General features: G+C 48.5%; 1 protein-coding gene across 1 annotated transcript in view; it reads right to left on the bottom strand.

The window, feature by feature from the left end:
• Positions 1-14,422, bottom strand: part of LOC146796670 (uncharacterized) — a 440,337-nt gene that overhangs the window by 73,766 nt on the left and 352,149 nt on the right. The window contains exon 17 of the mRNA XM_085629345.1: positions 3-124. Within this exon, the coding sequence (XP_085485471.1) occupies positions 3-124 (122 nt within the window). The remainder of the gene's footprint in view (positions 1-2; positions 125-14,422) is intronic.

The following is a 14,422-nucleotide window of genomic DNA, read 5'->3' as shown; positions in this document are numbered from 1 at the left end:
ACGCCTGAAGAGCAGTTTGTTTTTGTATGCACAGTTCGTCAGCAAGTTTTTGGGTGAACTGGTATACTAAGTCATTCCTTGGAGTAATGGCCTCCAGAAGATCCCTCAGGGCCCATGTATTTTTCTGAAAACAATAAAATAAGGAAACATTAAAATGTTGCAGCACCCCAAGTGGCTGCAGCATGGTTCTTGACAAACGTCTCGAAAATGCTAAAACAGCAAAGCGATCTAAACTGTTGTTCGGAAGAAGGTATCTGAAAAACTCAAACACTGAGTTCGAACACACTTCCTTCCATAAATGGCAGAGACCTACATGATAAACATTCAGTTTCAACTACACAGCTAGTCAGTTATATATTACTGGATGGATATATGTAATCAAATTTTGAGATTACTTTAAAAAACAGAATGTGAGCAGTCCGTATGGGCTTCATCATAAAGCCACATATTTACAGTTTAACTTTGCTAAGTGTTGTGACTTTGTCTTATGGAGTTAACATGTTTGCTATTATTATTTCAAATATAGGCCCACCTGTAAGACTGAGCAAGAAATAAAGCTCTGTGTGGTAAGAAAGCCTATAACAGAGTATCAACACACTTCTGAAATAGGTGCAAGACAGATTTTGGCAAATAAATTGATAAGACATCTGCTTGGTTAGAAAAGCCGAGATCTGAAAAGGTAGAAAGAATGACCATCTTGCTATGAAACTACAGTTTTGAAGTCCAATAAACTTTCAGAAATATCACCTGTAGCCGTGGGAAGAAAGTAAACTTTATTATCTAGAACGTAGGAAACCTGGCATAAAAGCAAATTATTTTAAGTACTCTGACAAGATCCCAACTATTACAAGAGACCAATAGTGAAACTGCAGTTGGAAAGACGCAACATCGGCTGCTTTTATTGGCAAGATCTCCATATAAAGTTATATCTTCAAGCAAAGATGGTCTTGATGGCTTGTGAAATTTTTCAAGTGACAACACATGTGGCACATTCTCCCATTCAGGCTATGAAGTAAAATAAAGGTTTTTGACGATGGTACCATCCAGGATTGCTGGGTGATCATGCATGTAGGTGATAGAAACATATGGTGAGTATGCCCTCTCTGAGGTTGAGGCTCCCTCTGTTGATTTCTTCTGCGAGAAAACAACATGCAAGGTGCCCTTGGTTTTAGGTGGGTGAAACCCCAGCGAGGTATCCTGGAGAGCGATGTTTAACCTTTGGTATTTCAAAAATAGGTTTTTAGGAGGCACAAGAGGCAGTGAAGTGATCCCAGCAACCAGAAGTGGTGTCCTCAGCACCTAGTATCTTCATCACACTAAAAAGATCCACTCAATCCTCACTGGATGATACCTGCCAATCAAGATGAGCTCAACAAATGTCTATAACAAACTAGGCAACATGCATATGGCCATGTCTGAACTGGGGTGGCAGAGTGGGCTAAAGTGGGTTAAAGAACGGTGATGGATCAAACCCAGATCTGTTGACTGGGTGTGAGTGTTTGATTGGTTCTGATGCTCCGTCTATCACCACCCCCTTTTGTACCGCATTGTTTGCCATAAGTTGGCAGGGTATGCTCAGACGTGAGTCCCTTGCTCACTTTGCCACTGGATTCAAGCAAGCCTGGCTGAAGACGGCTGAAATGCCAGAAACCGGTCCTAGGAAGCTTGTTTCTGGTCCAGGGAAGGCATGGCTTGGCAGTTCGGGCTGGACTGTTCCCATGAGGCACAGGGTCAGACTGATTTGCATATGGCCATGTCTGAACTGGGGTGGCAGAGTGGGCTAAAGAACGGTGATGGATCAAACCCAGATCTGTTGACTGGGTGTGAGTGTTTGATTGGTTCTGATGCTCCGTCTATCACCACCCCCTTTTGAACCGCATTGTTTGCCATAAGTTGGCAGGGTATGCTCAGACGTGAGTCCCTTGCTCACTTTGCCACTGGATTCAAGCAAGCCTGGCTGAAGACGGCTGAAATGCCAGAAACCGGTCCTAGGAAGCTTGTTTCTGGTCCAGGGAAGGCATGGCTTGGCAGTTCGGGCTGGACTGTTCCCATGAGGCACAGGGTCAGACTGATTTGCATATGGCCATGTCTGAACTGGGGTGGCAGAGTGGGCTAAAGAACGGTGATGGATCAAACCCAGATCTGTTGACTGGGTGTGAGTGTTTGATTGGTTCTGATGCTCCGTCTATCACCACCCCCTTTTGTACCGCATTGTTTGCCATAAGTTGGCAGGGTATGCTCAGACGCGAGTCCCTTGCTCACTTTGCCACTGGATTCAAGCAAGCCTGGCTGAAGACGGCTGAAATGCCAGAAACCGGTCCTAGGAAGCTTGTTTCTGGTCCAGGGAAGGCATGGCTTGGCAGTTCGGGCTGGACTGTTCCCATGAGGCACAGGGTCAGACTGATTTGCATATGGCCATGTCTGAACTGGGGTGGCAGAGTGGGCTAAAGAACGGTGATGGATCAAACCCAGATCTGTTGACTGGGTGTGAGTGTTTGATTGGTTCTGATGCTCCGTCTATCACCACCCCCTTTTGTACCGCATTGTTTGCCATAAGTTGGCAGGGTATGCTCAGACGTGAGTCCCTTGCTCACTTTGCCACTGGATTCAAGCAAGCCTGGCTGAAGACGGCTGAAATGCCAGAAACCGGTCCTAGGAAGCTTGTTTCTGGTCCAGGGAAGGCATGGCTTGGCAGTTCGGGCTGGACTGTTCCCATGAGGCACAGGGTCAGACTGATTTGCATATGGCCATGTCTGAACTGGGGTGGCAGAGTGGGCTAAAGAACGGTGATGTATCAAACCCAGATCTGTTGACTGGGTGTGAGTGTTTGATTGGTTCTGATGCTCCGTCTATCACCACCCCCTTTTGTACCGCATTGTTTGCCATAAGTTGGCAGGGTATGCTCAGACGTGAGTCCCTTGCTCACTTTGCCACTGGATTCAAGCAAGCCTGGCTGAAGACGGCTGAAATGCCAGAAACCGGTCCTAGGAAGCTTGTTTCTGGTCCAGGGAAGGCATGGCTTGGCAGTTCGGGCTGGACTGTTCCCATGAGGCACAGGGTCAGACTGATTTGCATATGGCCATGTCTGAACTGGGGTGGCAGAGTGGGCTAAAGAACGGTGATGGATCAAACCCAGATCTGTTGACTGGGTGTGAGTGTTTGATTGGTTCTGATGCTCCGTCTATCACCACCCCCTTTTGTACCGCATTGTTTGCCATAAGTTGGCAGGGTATGCTCAGACGTGAGTCCCTTGCTCACTTTGCCACTGGATTCAAGCAAGCCTGGCTGAAGACGGCTGAAATGCCAGAAACCGGTCCTAGGAAGCTTGTTTCTGGTCCAGGGAAGGCATGGCTTGGCAGTTCGGGCTGGACTGTTCCCATGAGGCACAGGGTCAGACTGATTTGCATATGGCCATGTCTGAACTGGGGTGGCAGAGTGGGCTAAAGAACGGTGATGGATCAAACCCAGATCTGTTGACTGGGTGTGAGTGTTTGATTAGTTCTGATGCTCCGTCTATCACCACCCCCTTTTGTACCGCATAGGCTACATGTAGGCAACACATTTTCATTAAGCATCTACAAATGCGCAAACGCAGCAGTGATGACTCACCATGTCCAACTGTAAATGTGCACAGATTATATATATAAAATATTTGAATACCTGTGAACACGGTACAAATCCAGGTCTAGATGAAAGATGATATTCTTTGGATCTAAATGAAGTCTTCTTTCCGGAAGATGTTGCAAGGTACTCAATCTCGTTCCTCTGGACCCATAAACTGAGAGGGGTGCCAACTCTCTCTCAGAAACAAAATAACTCTGAGGCCATATTCAACTCAGATTTTGCCTTCACTGTGAGAAGTTGGCCTGATGTATGATGTCACTAGTTCTAGTGTACACCTTATATCAGTCCAAATACCCTTATGGTGATTGGTTGTAAAGTCAACCTTATAGACCAGCTATCCTAGTGGTAGCATGGACAAGAGCAGTCTTAGGCTAAACTCTGAATGGCATGTGAAGCCAGCTGTGATACCATATATAATCCCTTGAATACCAAATGAAAGGACACCACAACAGATATATATATAAAATAAAGTGTATTTATTCTAGTCAAACCCTCAGCACTCTTTATGAGATTAGAGGTAAGTACAACACAGTCTTATTTAAGCATACATTAAGTTACACAGGTAAGTAATACAATTAGGCCCTAGGGGCCACGCAAACCATATACTAAGTAAGTGGTATAAGAACCACTGTCACGGAAATAGAATAGGCCTAGGCCTAGGGAATCGCTGGGGCTACACTACACTAGCGTTAGTTAGGAAGTGGGAGGCCCACGGGATTCGTGTGCAGAGTGGAAACACTCACGCGTAATGCGTAAAAGTCAATAGCAATAGTACAGTTTAGAAAACGGTAGATTTAGGACACTTCCGGAGTAGCTAGGAAGTTGAGACTTGAAAACTAGACACTAGGATAGTCACTATCCTGTTGAGCACCGGAGTACCCAAGTTACCTAGCCCACAGGCTGCGGGTGCATAGGGGTGAAGATGCGTCGTTTTCTTCGTCGACTCCTATGGATGCCTGAAGAAAGATGCTGACAGGCAGTCAGTGAAGAGTGTCCGGTGGTTCCCAAGGCTGGGATCAAGAAGAGAAGAAACCTGCAAGCAGAAGGGACAGAGTCAAGGTCACTAGCCAGTGACCACGTGGAACCAGGAAGGAACCAGACGATGTCGTGAAGTGTTGCAGGTGAAGGTGAAGCTTGTCGCTGCAGCCAGGAGGACCAGGGAGCGTCGAGGATGACCAGGACCAGGAGGCGAGCTGTCCCACGAAGGCTCTTGCTGTCGGCGGCGTCGAAGTTGGACTAGGACTCACCAAGCCTTGGCAAGCGGAACCCACGAAGAACGAAGGACTTGCTTCTGGTGCAGACCAGGAAGGTCTGGGGTGCTTCTTCTTTGCAGAGAAGCGGGAGCCAGTCTGGAGGAGCCAAACCAGCGCAGAAGATTTCAGGGTGCGTCGTCACAGAGGCCACTAGCCAGCGGGCAAGCAACCGGACAGACGCGGCAAGCAGGAAAATGCAGAAGGGCCCCACGCAGGACTCGTGGAGTGTGGGGGGCTGATCTTCGGTGCAGATGGTGCTTGGGGTTGGGGCTTCTCAATCCCCGGTGCACAACTTCGAGGGTACCTCAGAAGCTGCGCTGTAAGTTACTAGCCACTTTTCCCAGGTAGCCGGTCCCACGTCGCTAGTCGCCTCCACGGATCTCAGCTCTGCTGCAGATGTGGATGAGGGTCGGAGAAGTCTGGAAGTCAAGGCTCTGGTCGGGCTCTGCAGTCGGTTCCTCGTAGAACGGTCGCAAAGCAAAGGGTAGTCTCTTGATGGTGCCTGTTTGCACAGGGTAGCCACTCCTTGGCTACAAGGGAGATTCTTCAGTCTTCTTCTTTCGTCGAATGTCGAAGGTCCAGAGTTTCTGTTCAGTTTTGCAGGTTCAGGATAATCTAAAGTCTTGAGGCCCAACTCCCACTCTTATACTAATCTGGGGGGGCTGGGATACCTGCTAGGTCACGCCTTATGGGTGGGACCTGGGAGGGGGTGGTTACACCCACTTCCCTTTGTCTAATTTCGCGCCAGAGCTGGGGCTGGAGTGCCCCAGCGCCGGTTTGAACTGGACTATGCAAGGAACACCTTGTGTGCCCCAGGCATGTCTCATTCCTTTCAGCCCACCCTGCCCCAATACACTAAAGGCTGTCTGGGGAGATTCTAGCACCTCCCCAAGCAGGAAACCTATTGTCCAGGCCTCCCTGGCTGGGATCACTCCCAGCTGCAGGAGGTCAGACTTGTGTCGTGGCAGCAGCATCCATTTTGTGATGCTGAGGCTTTGGTCAGAGGCTAACAGTTGAAGTATGATTTTAACATGTCTTTCCCTCTAGAAGGGGGGAATAATATTCTCATGTCCAGAAATGGCATGGGGGTATTATTCCACAGTGTTAGACACCTTACACAACATGTTTCGATAAAGCCAAACCATAGTTACCATAACCGTCTAAGATTATAAGGCACTTTAAGAGTATATGGTAGGCTATATCATAGAACAGCTATAAGGACATGGTTCCGAAAGCTGCAGACAGGCTCAGCTCATGCTAGAGCACCATCTCACATGTTACAAAGCACTCTGCCTCCAGGATTGTTAAGGCCTGCCATAGGAGTGACTGATAGGTACACATGTGTCTATATATAAGGTAGATATAGATATACTATATCTAAGCAAGGGGTGATTACACGACCTTGCCCCAGCTGAGTGATCAGCCAGTTGTGTCTGATTGGAAGGCCAGACCAGGGGTGGCATAATACATGCTGCAGCCCCTGGGAGGCCTAGGGTACACCTATGCCCTGGGTACCTAGGGTACACTGTACAGGGTCCAATAAGGTGATCCTTACCAATTGGTTATGTACCTAGGGTACATGGAGTCCATTTTACAGAGAGAGCAGACAGCCTGAGACCCTGAATGGCAGGATCTCAGGCCAACTAAGTCGAAAAACCAGCTAGACACTAGGCAAAAAGTTGGGGGTAACCATAGTCAGATATCCACCTTCCTACATTCACCACTCAGACGGATAATGTCAGGAGCGCGACCCTTTGGAGTAGGTGCGTTAAATCTACATAGCATCATCGGCAAACTGACAACAAAGTAAAAAAACAAAAAGGCAAATGGGCCAACGAGACTACTGAAACACTGTCTAGTGAGGCACACTCAAAAATGAAATATAGAACCTGAAAAGTATCCAACAATTAGGCCACTAGACCGTGCCTGAAGTTAAATAGATCAGCAAGACTGCCAAGTTAAAAATACACAGGCTGGAATAACATAAGAACCTCTTGCAAACACCCCATGTACGTCCAGCAGCTCAAGATAAATTAGCAGGTCTAAAGAAGCTCTTGTATGGTAGAAATCAATAAAGTTGCAAGGCAGTGGCCTGCGGAATAGTCTTACACCAGAGTTTGGGCCACTGCTCAAGTTATCAGTGTTAGGAAGGATCTAAAATAGCCCTGTTGGAGGAAGCCATAAGCCTGACTGTGCTTTTGAGATTCTAGTGAGATGTACCAGCAAGCTTTCCCCAAATCCTGTAATCATAGGTTAAACCTCATGTTTAATCTAGATGCACATCATATTCATCTATAGGACTGATGGCCTTATTTAGACTCTGGATGTCTGAGATAGCATGGTAAAATACTATCCATCATATTGTGGAAGCTTGCCTGCAGCAAGCTCTACACTGTGAAAGGAGCCACTGCTGTGACATCTCCCTTCACAGCACATAAGATTTATTGAGCAGGCACAATATTTATAGTTGCCGCTCTGCAAGCTGTTTCGCTCAGAGAAAAACTCCCAAAGCGAGAGTTTGCTTTTACTCAACGAAATGTAAATGACCGACACTCAGGAAGGATTTTTCCTGCATTTGTCGGCCATTAAATATTTTCCTTGCCTGTTTCCACCTCAATATGACAGGAAGAAAGAGCCTGTAATCCAACAGTCCTGTAGCAGATGGACCACTGGTCCGGACTTACTGCCGGCAGAGCCAGCAGAGGTTCCGCCGGCAGTAATTCAGCAGTTCTCCAACTCTAAATAGAAGATGGGGAACCACATGTTTGGTTGGGAAGAAGGACCGCCGCGTTTACGGGTTCCTACCCCTGCGCAAAAGCCTAAATGAGGCCCTAAACTACCCTGTGATGTAGGAATTAATGGAAAGATTTTGTTCAATTTGTTTAGCTCAAATAAGATCTACAATCACTTTGCTGATCTGGAGAGGCAATTTTACTTAAAATGCATGAAGAAAACAAGTTACTTACCTGTAACTTTGGTTCCCCAGTATTGGTAACTTTCCTAGATTCTCATGCTTTGTATCATTCCCCGTCGTCGGAATGGGAGCCTCGGTAAAAAAAAAATATATATCATAACCATAGAAACAAAAGAGAAAATAGGCTTAGGCCTCATCTCATTTTGTAGTATATCACCCTCTTTGTGTAAAAGAGCCCAAACTTTTGCCAGGACCAATCAGCACAGCCTCACCCTTTGGAACCTTCCTGAGAGAGCTCAGAGCCTCAGATTTTCGTAGCCGTTGTGCAAACAGCCACTACCTCAGTAAACCGGCAGAGCTTTCCCAGGGGAGGCGGGTGGGCGCATGAGAATCTATGAAAGTTACCAATACTGGGGAACCAAAGTTACAGGTAAGTAACTTGTTTTCTTACCCCAGTATTGGAACTTTCATAGATTCTCATGCTTTGTATCAGAATAGTTAGCAGTAAATCTCAAAAGCACATTTTGGTAGACACTTGGCCTTACATAACCATCTCAGTCTACAGTAAAAACTAGTACATGGTAATCAAGAAAAAACAAACAATCATTACTGAACCAAATGTGCTTACCAGGATGGAGGGATTGTAGGGAAAGCTCACCTCTCAATGAAAAAGATTCCTGAGGACTGCTTGACCAACAGCAGCATCATCTCGTCCCATCGACTCCAGGCAGTAGTGTTTCGTGAAGGTGTGTACACTGCTCCACGTTGCTGCCCTGCAAAGGTCTTTGATAGCAACTCCAGCAAAAAGAGCCACTGAAGACGCCATCGCTCTTGTAGAATGAGCACGGGCCCTTCTGTCCAAAGGTTTGCCCGCAGCCTGTTGACAGAATTGAATTGCACGGGAGATCCAGCGGGAAATGCCACTCTTAGCGAGAGGCAATCCCTTCCGAGGTGCACTGTAGGAAATAAATAACTGTGTAGACTTCCTGAAAGATCGTGTGCGCTCGAGATAGAATTTCAGACATCTCTGGACATCCAAAGAATGCAATGTTCGTTCCGCCTGGGTAGAAGGACGTGGAAAAAAGGAATTCAAAATCAAGGGTTCATTCAGATGAAAATCCGAAGGCACCTTCGGGATGAATTTTGGGTTGGTTCTCAATATTAGCACATCCTTTTTGAACTGCAGAAATGGCTCCACTATGGACAGAGCCTGGAGTTCACTAACCCTTCTAGCCGATGTCAACGCTAAGAGGAGGGCTAGCTTCCAAGAGAGGAACTTCAAGTCCGCCCTGTGAATCGGCTCAAAAGGAGCTTTCATGAGCTGAGCCAGTACTAAGTTGAGCTGCCAGATCGGTGGAGGTGCTCGGACCGGAGGATACATCCGAAACAACCCTTTAAGGAACTGTTTTACAATCCTCGCGGACCATAGAGATGGCCCGACGTCTTTCAGATGTACCTTGACCGAAGAGTGCGCCAGACCTGATTTAGCCAGCGACAGGATGTAAGGTAAAACCTGATGTGGCAGGGATTTATAAGGATGGAGTTTATTCCTCTGGCACCACAGACAAAACCTCTTCCATTTTGCCCTGTATGTCTTATTAGTGCTTGGCGCCCGCGCCTGAGACAAAACATCCCTGCACTCCCTGGAGAGATTCAGATGACAGAATTCTCTGTATTCAGGAGCCACGCTGTCAAGTGTAGTGACTACGGATCCGGATGGAGCACCTGTCCCTGATCCCGCGACAACAGAGATGGAATCAGAGGCAAGCGAATTGGGCGATCCTGGGAGAGAAGCAGGAGTTCCGTGAACCAGAACTGCCGGGCCCACGCTGGAGCAATGAGAATCATCTTGCACGGTTCTGCCTTGATCTTCCTGAGAACTCGAGGAATGAGGGGAATGGGAGGAAAGGCGTAGCAAAATGCGCCGAACCAAGCAATCGAAAGGGCATTCCCCAGAGATCCTCGATGGGGAACCTTGCTTGCGTAAAACCGACATTTGGCGTTCTCCGGGGACGCAAAGAGGTCTATGGTCGGAGTACCCCATATCTCGAACACTCCCTCCAGCGTGGCTTGGTCTAACTCCCACTCGTGAGTCACTTCCGTCTGACGACTCAGAGCATCCGCCGTGATGTTGAGGCATCCTGCTAGGTGCTCGGCATGTAGGTTGATCTTGTGAGAAATCGCAAAATCCCAGATCGTCTGAGCTTCCTTGGACAGAGTTCGCGATCTTGTTCCCCCTTGCTTGTTGATGTAGTGCATGGCCGTCGTACTGTCCGTCCGGACCAGCACTGCACGGTTCTGAATTCTGGGAAGGAATGCCAGCAAGGCTAAGCGAATGGCCATCAGCTCCAAGAGGTTGATGTGGTTTAGGCTCTGTGCTGGACTCCAGTGACCACTGACTTGAAACTCCTGGAGCACCGCTCCCCAGCCTTCTAAGGAGGCATCTGTGGTCACCACCATAGGAGACGGTGGAGTCCGGAATGTTAATCCTACTGCAATGTTCTCCTTCACCAGCCACCACTCGCAGGCCTTGCGCATACCTGGTGTTACCCACACCTTGTCGTTGAATGACCCTTCTGCCTGGCGCCATTGTTTGTCTAACTCCTCCTGCAGAGGACGCATATGAAGCCTGCAATGCGGTATTAATGGTATGCAGGATGATATCGATCCGAGTAAGGACTTGTACAGGCGAACCGACAAATATTTCCTCTGCAGCACTTGACGAGCGGAAGCGATCAGCTTGCGTTGACGCTCCTCCGACGGACAAGCGGTGCATAGTGTCGTGTCCAGAATAGCTCCCAGGAACCTTTGCGACCTGGAGGGTATCAGCACCGACTCGGACTTGTTGAGCTGAAGACCCAAGTGGGCGAACAATTGAATGCAAGTTGAAAGGGCTTGAGAAGTCGCCTTGAGCGATGGAGCCTTGACGAGCCAGTCGTCCAAGTAAGGGAACACTTCTAGCGATTGCTTTCTGAGAAAAGCAGCGACTGGTGCCAGCATCTTCATGAATATCCGAGGTGCAGACCGAAGGCCAAACGGAAGCACTTTGAACTGGAAATGGCTCTTGCCTACTGTGAAGCGTAGATATTGCCTGTGAGCTGGGTGGATTGGAACGTGGAAGTACGCATCCTGTAAATCCAGGGACGCCAAAAAAAAAATCGCCCGGATTCAGTAGCCGGAGAATATCCTGAAGAGTGACCATCCTGAAGGAGAGCTTGATGAGATAGGTGTTGAGCTCCCTTAAGTCTAGTATAGGACGCCACGTATCTTCCGTCTTCCGAACCAGGAAGAACCTGGAATAGAAACCCTTGCCCCTCTGCGAAAGAGGTACCGGTTCTATCGCCCCCTTGATGAATAGTTGGTGGGCTTTGAGATGTAACAGTCGGAGATGTTTTGAGAGACGGGCGTCCGGAGCTCTCGTTGGAGGAAGATCTTGGAATTCCAACGTATGGCCACTCTGAACAATATTCAAAACCCACCGGTCCGATGTTATAAGGACCCAGCTGTCCAGACAATAGGAGATCCTGCCCCCAACCGGTGTTCTTGGTAGGGGAGGAACAGTAGTCAGAGCCAGGAGGCCGCTATTGCCTCTTGGCATTGTGTCGTCCCTGACGATTCGGACGTCCTCTCTGGGACCGACGAGAGAAAGATGCCGATTGACCTTGTTGTTGGTTCGAGTACTGAGACTTGTATGATTGTCCCGACTGCGTGGAATACTGACGCTGGTTACCTCTGTAAGAAGTGAACCCTCGTCCACGAGCTCCTCTGAATGGAACCTTCCGATAATTCAAGGATCCTAAGGACTTTGCTGTGTCCGTGTCCTTCTTGATGCTTTGCAGGGCCTCATCGACATGCTTGCCAAAAAGCATTTCCCCGTCAAATGGAAGGTCCAGGATCTTATTTTGGACCTCCTGACGGAACCAGGTCGCTTTTAACCAGCCTTGACGGCGCAAGACCGCTGACCCTGCCAAAGCCCTGAAAGCGGTAGAGGCTATGTCCATAGCACAGTCAATGACCTCTTGCTGCTTTACACTGGTGAGGTACGCGGTATGTCTTTAGGTAGAGGTGGCAAGTCCACTGACGGCCCTCGCGGAACCACTGATGTAGATGGATGCATTGGTGGAACATCAGGGTGTGATGGAAATCGAGATCTGTAGTCCTGCAACATCATCTGCAAGTCCGTAACCAGAGCAACTGGTAAAGCTATCATGTCCTGTCTCAAAGTGCGAGGACGTACTTCCTGCTGAACATATTGTTGTTCCTCCTGCTCCTCTTGTCAGAGGAACATCTCTCTCCTTCCATGAGGACTTGCTTGGCCTCCTCCTGACTAGAGTCTGTTAGTAGATCCATAAACGGCTCCATGTCGCACCACATTTGGCGGTCGTACCTGCCTAGAATGGCTAATGAATTTGCTGCCCGAACCAACAAACTGGCCATGGTGGAAAACCTCTTCCCTACATTGTCCAGCCGCCTGCCATCCTTATCCGGAGGCGTAGTCAAAGGTGTTGAAGGATTCTTGGACTTGCTCTGTGCGGCCTGAGATATCACAGAGTCAGGCTTCGGTTGTCCAAGAAGACATGCAGGACTGCCCTCAGGGGCCTTGTATTTCTTCTCCAGCCGGGGAAGAACCGGGATGACAGTAGCCGGGTTCTGCATAATCTTGATTCCCTCATCCCACACATGCTCAATGATGGGAATTGACCTGACAGACTTTTTGTATTGTGCCTTAAAGTCATAAAGAAAACAGTCCGACTGTTCCACTGTGAGAGGCAGACCAAATCGTTTGGATGCACGCTCCATAAGATTATGGAATCCCCCAATATCTGCCGGAGGCGACACGTTCGTGACCCGCCCTGCAGCATCCGGATCTTGCATTCTAGTGTCATCAGGGTCCACATCCGGATCCCCTGGATCAGTTAGTGGGACCACGTGCACCTTATCCTCTTCATCCGTATCAACATCCTGTGTATCCTCATTGGTAGGGTCCGGATACGAAGTCTGAGGAACCACTACTGGTACCACCACCTCTGTATTGAAAATCCAGAAATTTGACCCGTCGACGGAGTCGTCGTCGAAGGAATCCCAAGCGTCGACGAAATCGACGATTAAATCGTCGACGGCACGGTAGTCTTCGTCGACGGAGTGTGAATCGTCGTCGACAATGAGGTCTTCGACGATGCTTGAATCGTCGTCGACGGTAGGATCGTCGACGGAGCCTTCTTCTTCGTCGACGGCAAGCTCGTCGACGGAGCTTTCTTCGTCGTCGACGGGACAACCGTTGATGGTCTCGTCGATGAACTCGTCGTCATCAGCATCGACGACGACGTCGCCGTCGTTGTCATCGTCGTCGTGGTCTTCGTCGTCGAAACTGCCGTCGACAGGAGCTTCATGGAAACCGTCGTCGACGGCGACGAGAATGAAGCTATCGTAGACGATGAAACAGGAGCAAACATCATCGACGGTCCCGTCGACGACACCAAGGAAACAGTTTTTGCCGTGGAAATCGCCGTCGACGTACCTGCTTTAATCACCGTCGACGGACGCTGTTTCTTCACAGGAACCATCTGTGGAGTTCCTGCAGAGTGTTTCTTAGCAGGCTTTTCCTTCTGGGACGGAGGAGAAGATATAGAAACCTCCTTTTTGTCCCTAGAGGCTGTGTCCACACCAGCGGCCTGTCCCTGCCTCTCCTTTACACTTCCGTGAGGAGATTTCATGGGACCAGCCTCCTCAGACCTTTCAGAGATCCCGTGAGGGGCTTTGACAGGGGGTTCCGCAGAGATGGAGGGAGATGACCTACCCCTCTTCTTTGATCTCCTGGAGGAGGTGCCAGAAATTGAATCCTCCTCATCTGAAGAGAGAACCTCCTTCCTGGTCTTCAGCTTTTGCAGCCATGTCAGCAATCGACCCTCTCTGTCCCGCAAAGTCTTCGTAGATAAGGTCTGACAAATCTTGCAGTCTGTGGCCTTGTGTTCAGGGTATAAGCAGTAAATACAACTCTCATGCTTATCCTCAACGAAAAGTCTCTTCTTTCCACAAGAAGCACAGGGCCTGAATAAGGCTTTCTTTTCCTTTTCTGACATAATGTCACTATAGATGTTAAAATGTAGATTTCTGAAGAAAAAATTGAGAAAACTGAGCAGAGCTCAGTGGAGACTCCCTAGCACAACGTGCGGTAGAAAAATCTGAGGCTCTGAGCTCTCTCAGGAAGGTTCCAAAGGGTGAGGCTGTGCTGATTGGTCCTGGCAAAAGTTTGGGCTCTTTTACACAAAGAGGGTGACATACTACAAAATGAGATGAGGCCTAAGCCTATTTTCTCTTGTTTCTATGGTTATGATATATATTTTTTATTTACCGAGGCTCCCATTCCGACGACGGGGAATGATACAAAGCATGAGAATCTATGAAAGTTCCAATACTGGGGTAAGGGGGCATTTTAACCAACGGCACATATGACGTCAGGAGGGAAGAAAGCTGGGACAGCCACTAATACTGCAGACTGATCAGATTGGACTGTGGTAGTAAAATAAATGTCACTTATCTGCGTGTTCAGTTTAAGCTGACTAAGCTACATCCACAGTTGACCAATAAAGACACACACTGTCTGCCGATTGTCAGCAATCCTGTGAAAGTG

The sequence above is a fragment of the Triturus cristatus genome, chromosome 10 (assembly GCF_964204655.1).
Source record: "Triturus cristatus chromosome 10, aTriCri1.1, whole genome shotgun sequence".
NCBI lineage: Eukaryota > Metazoa > Chordata > Amphibia > Caudata > Salamandridae > Triturus > Triturus cristatus.
This window is presented reverse-complemented; position numbering and strand designations above follow the sequence as displayed.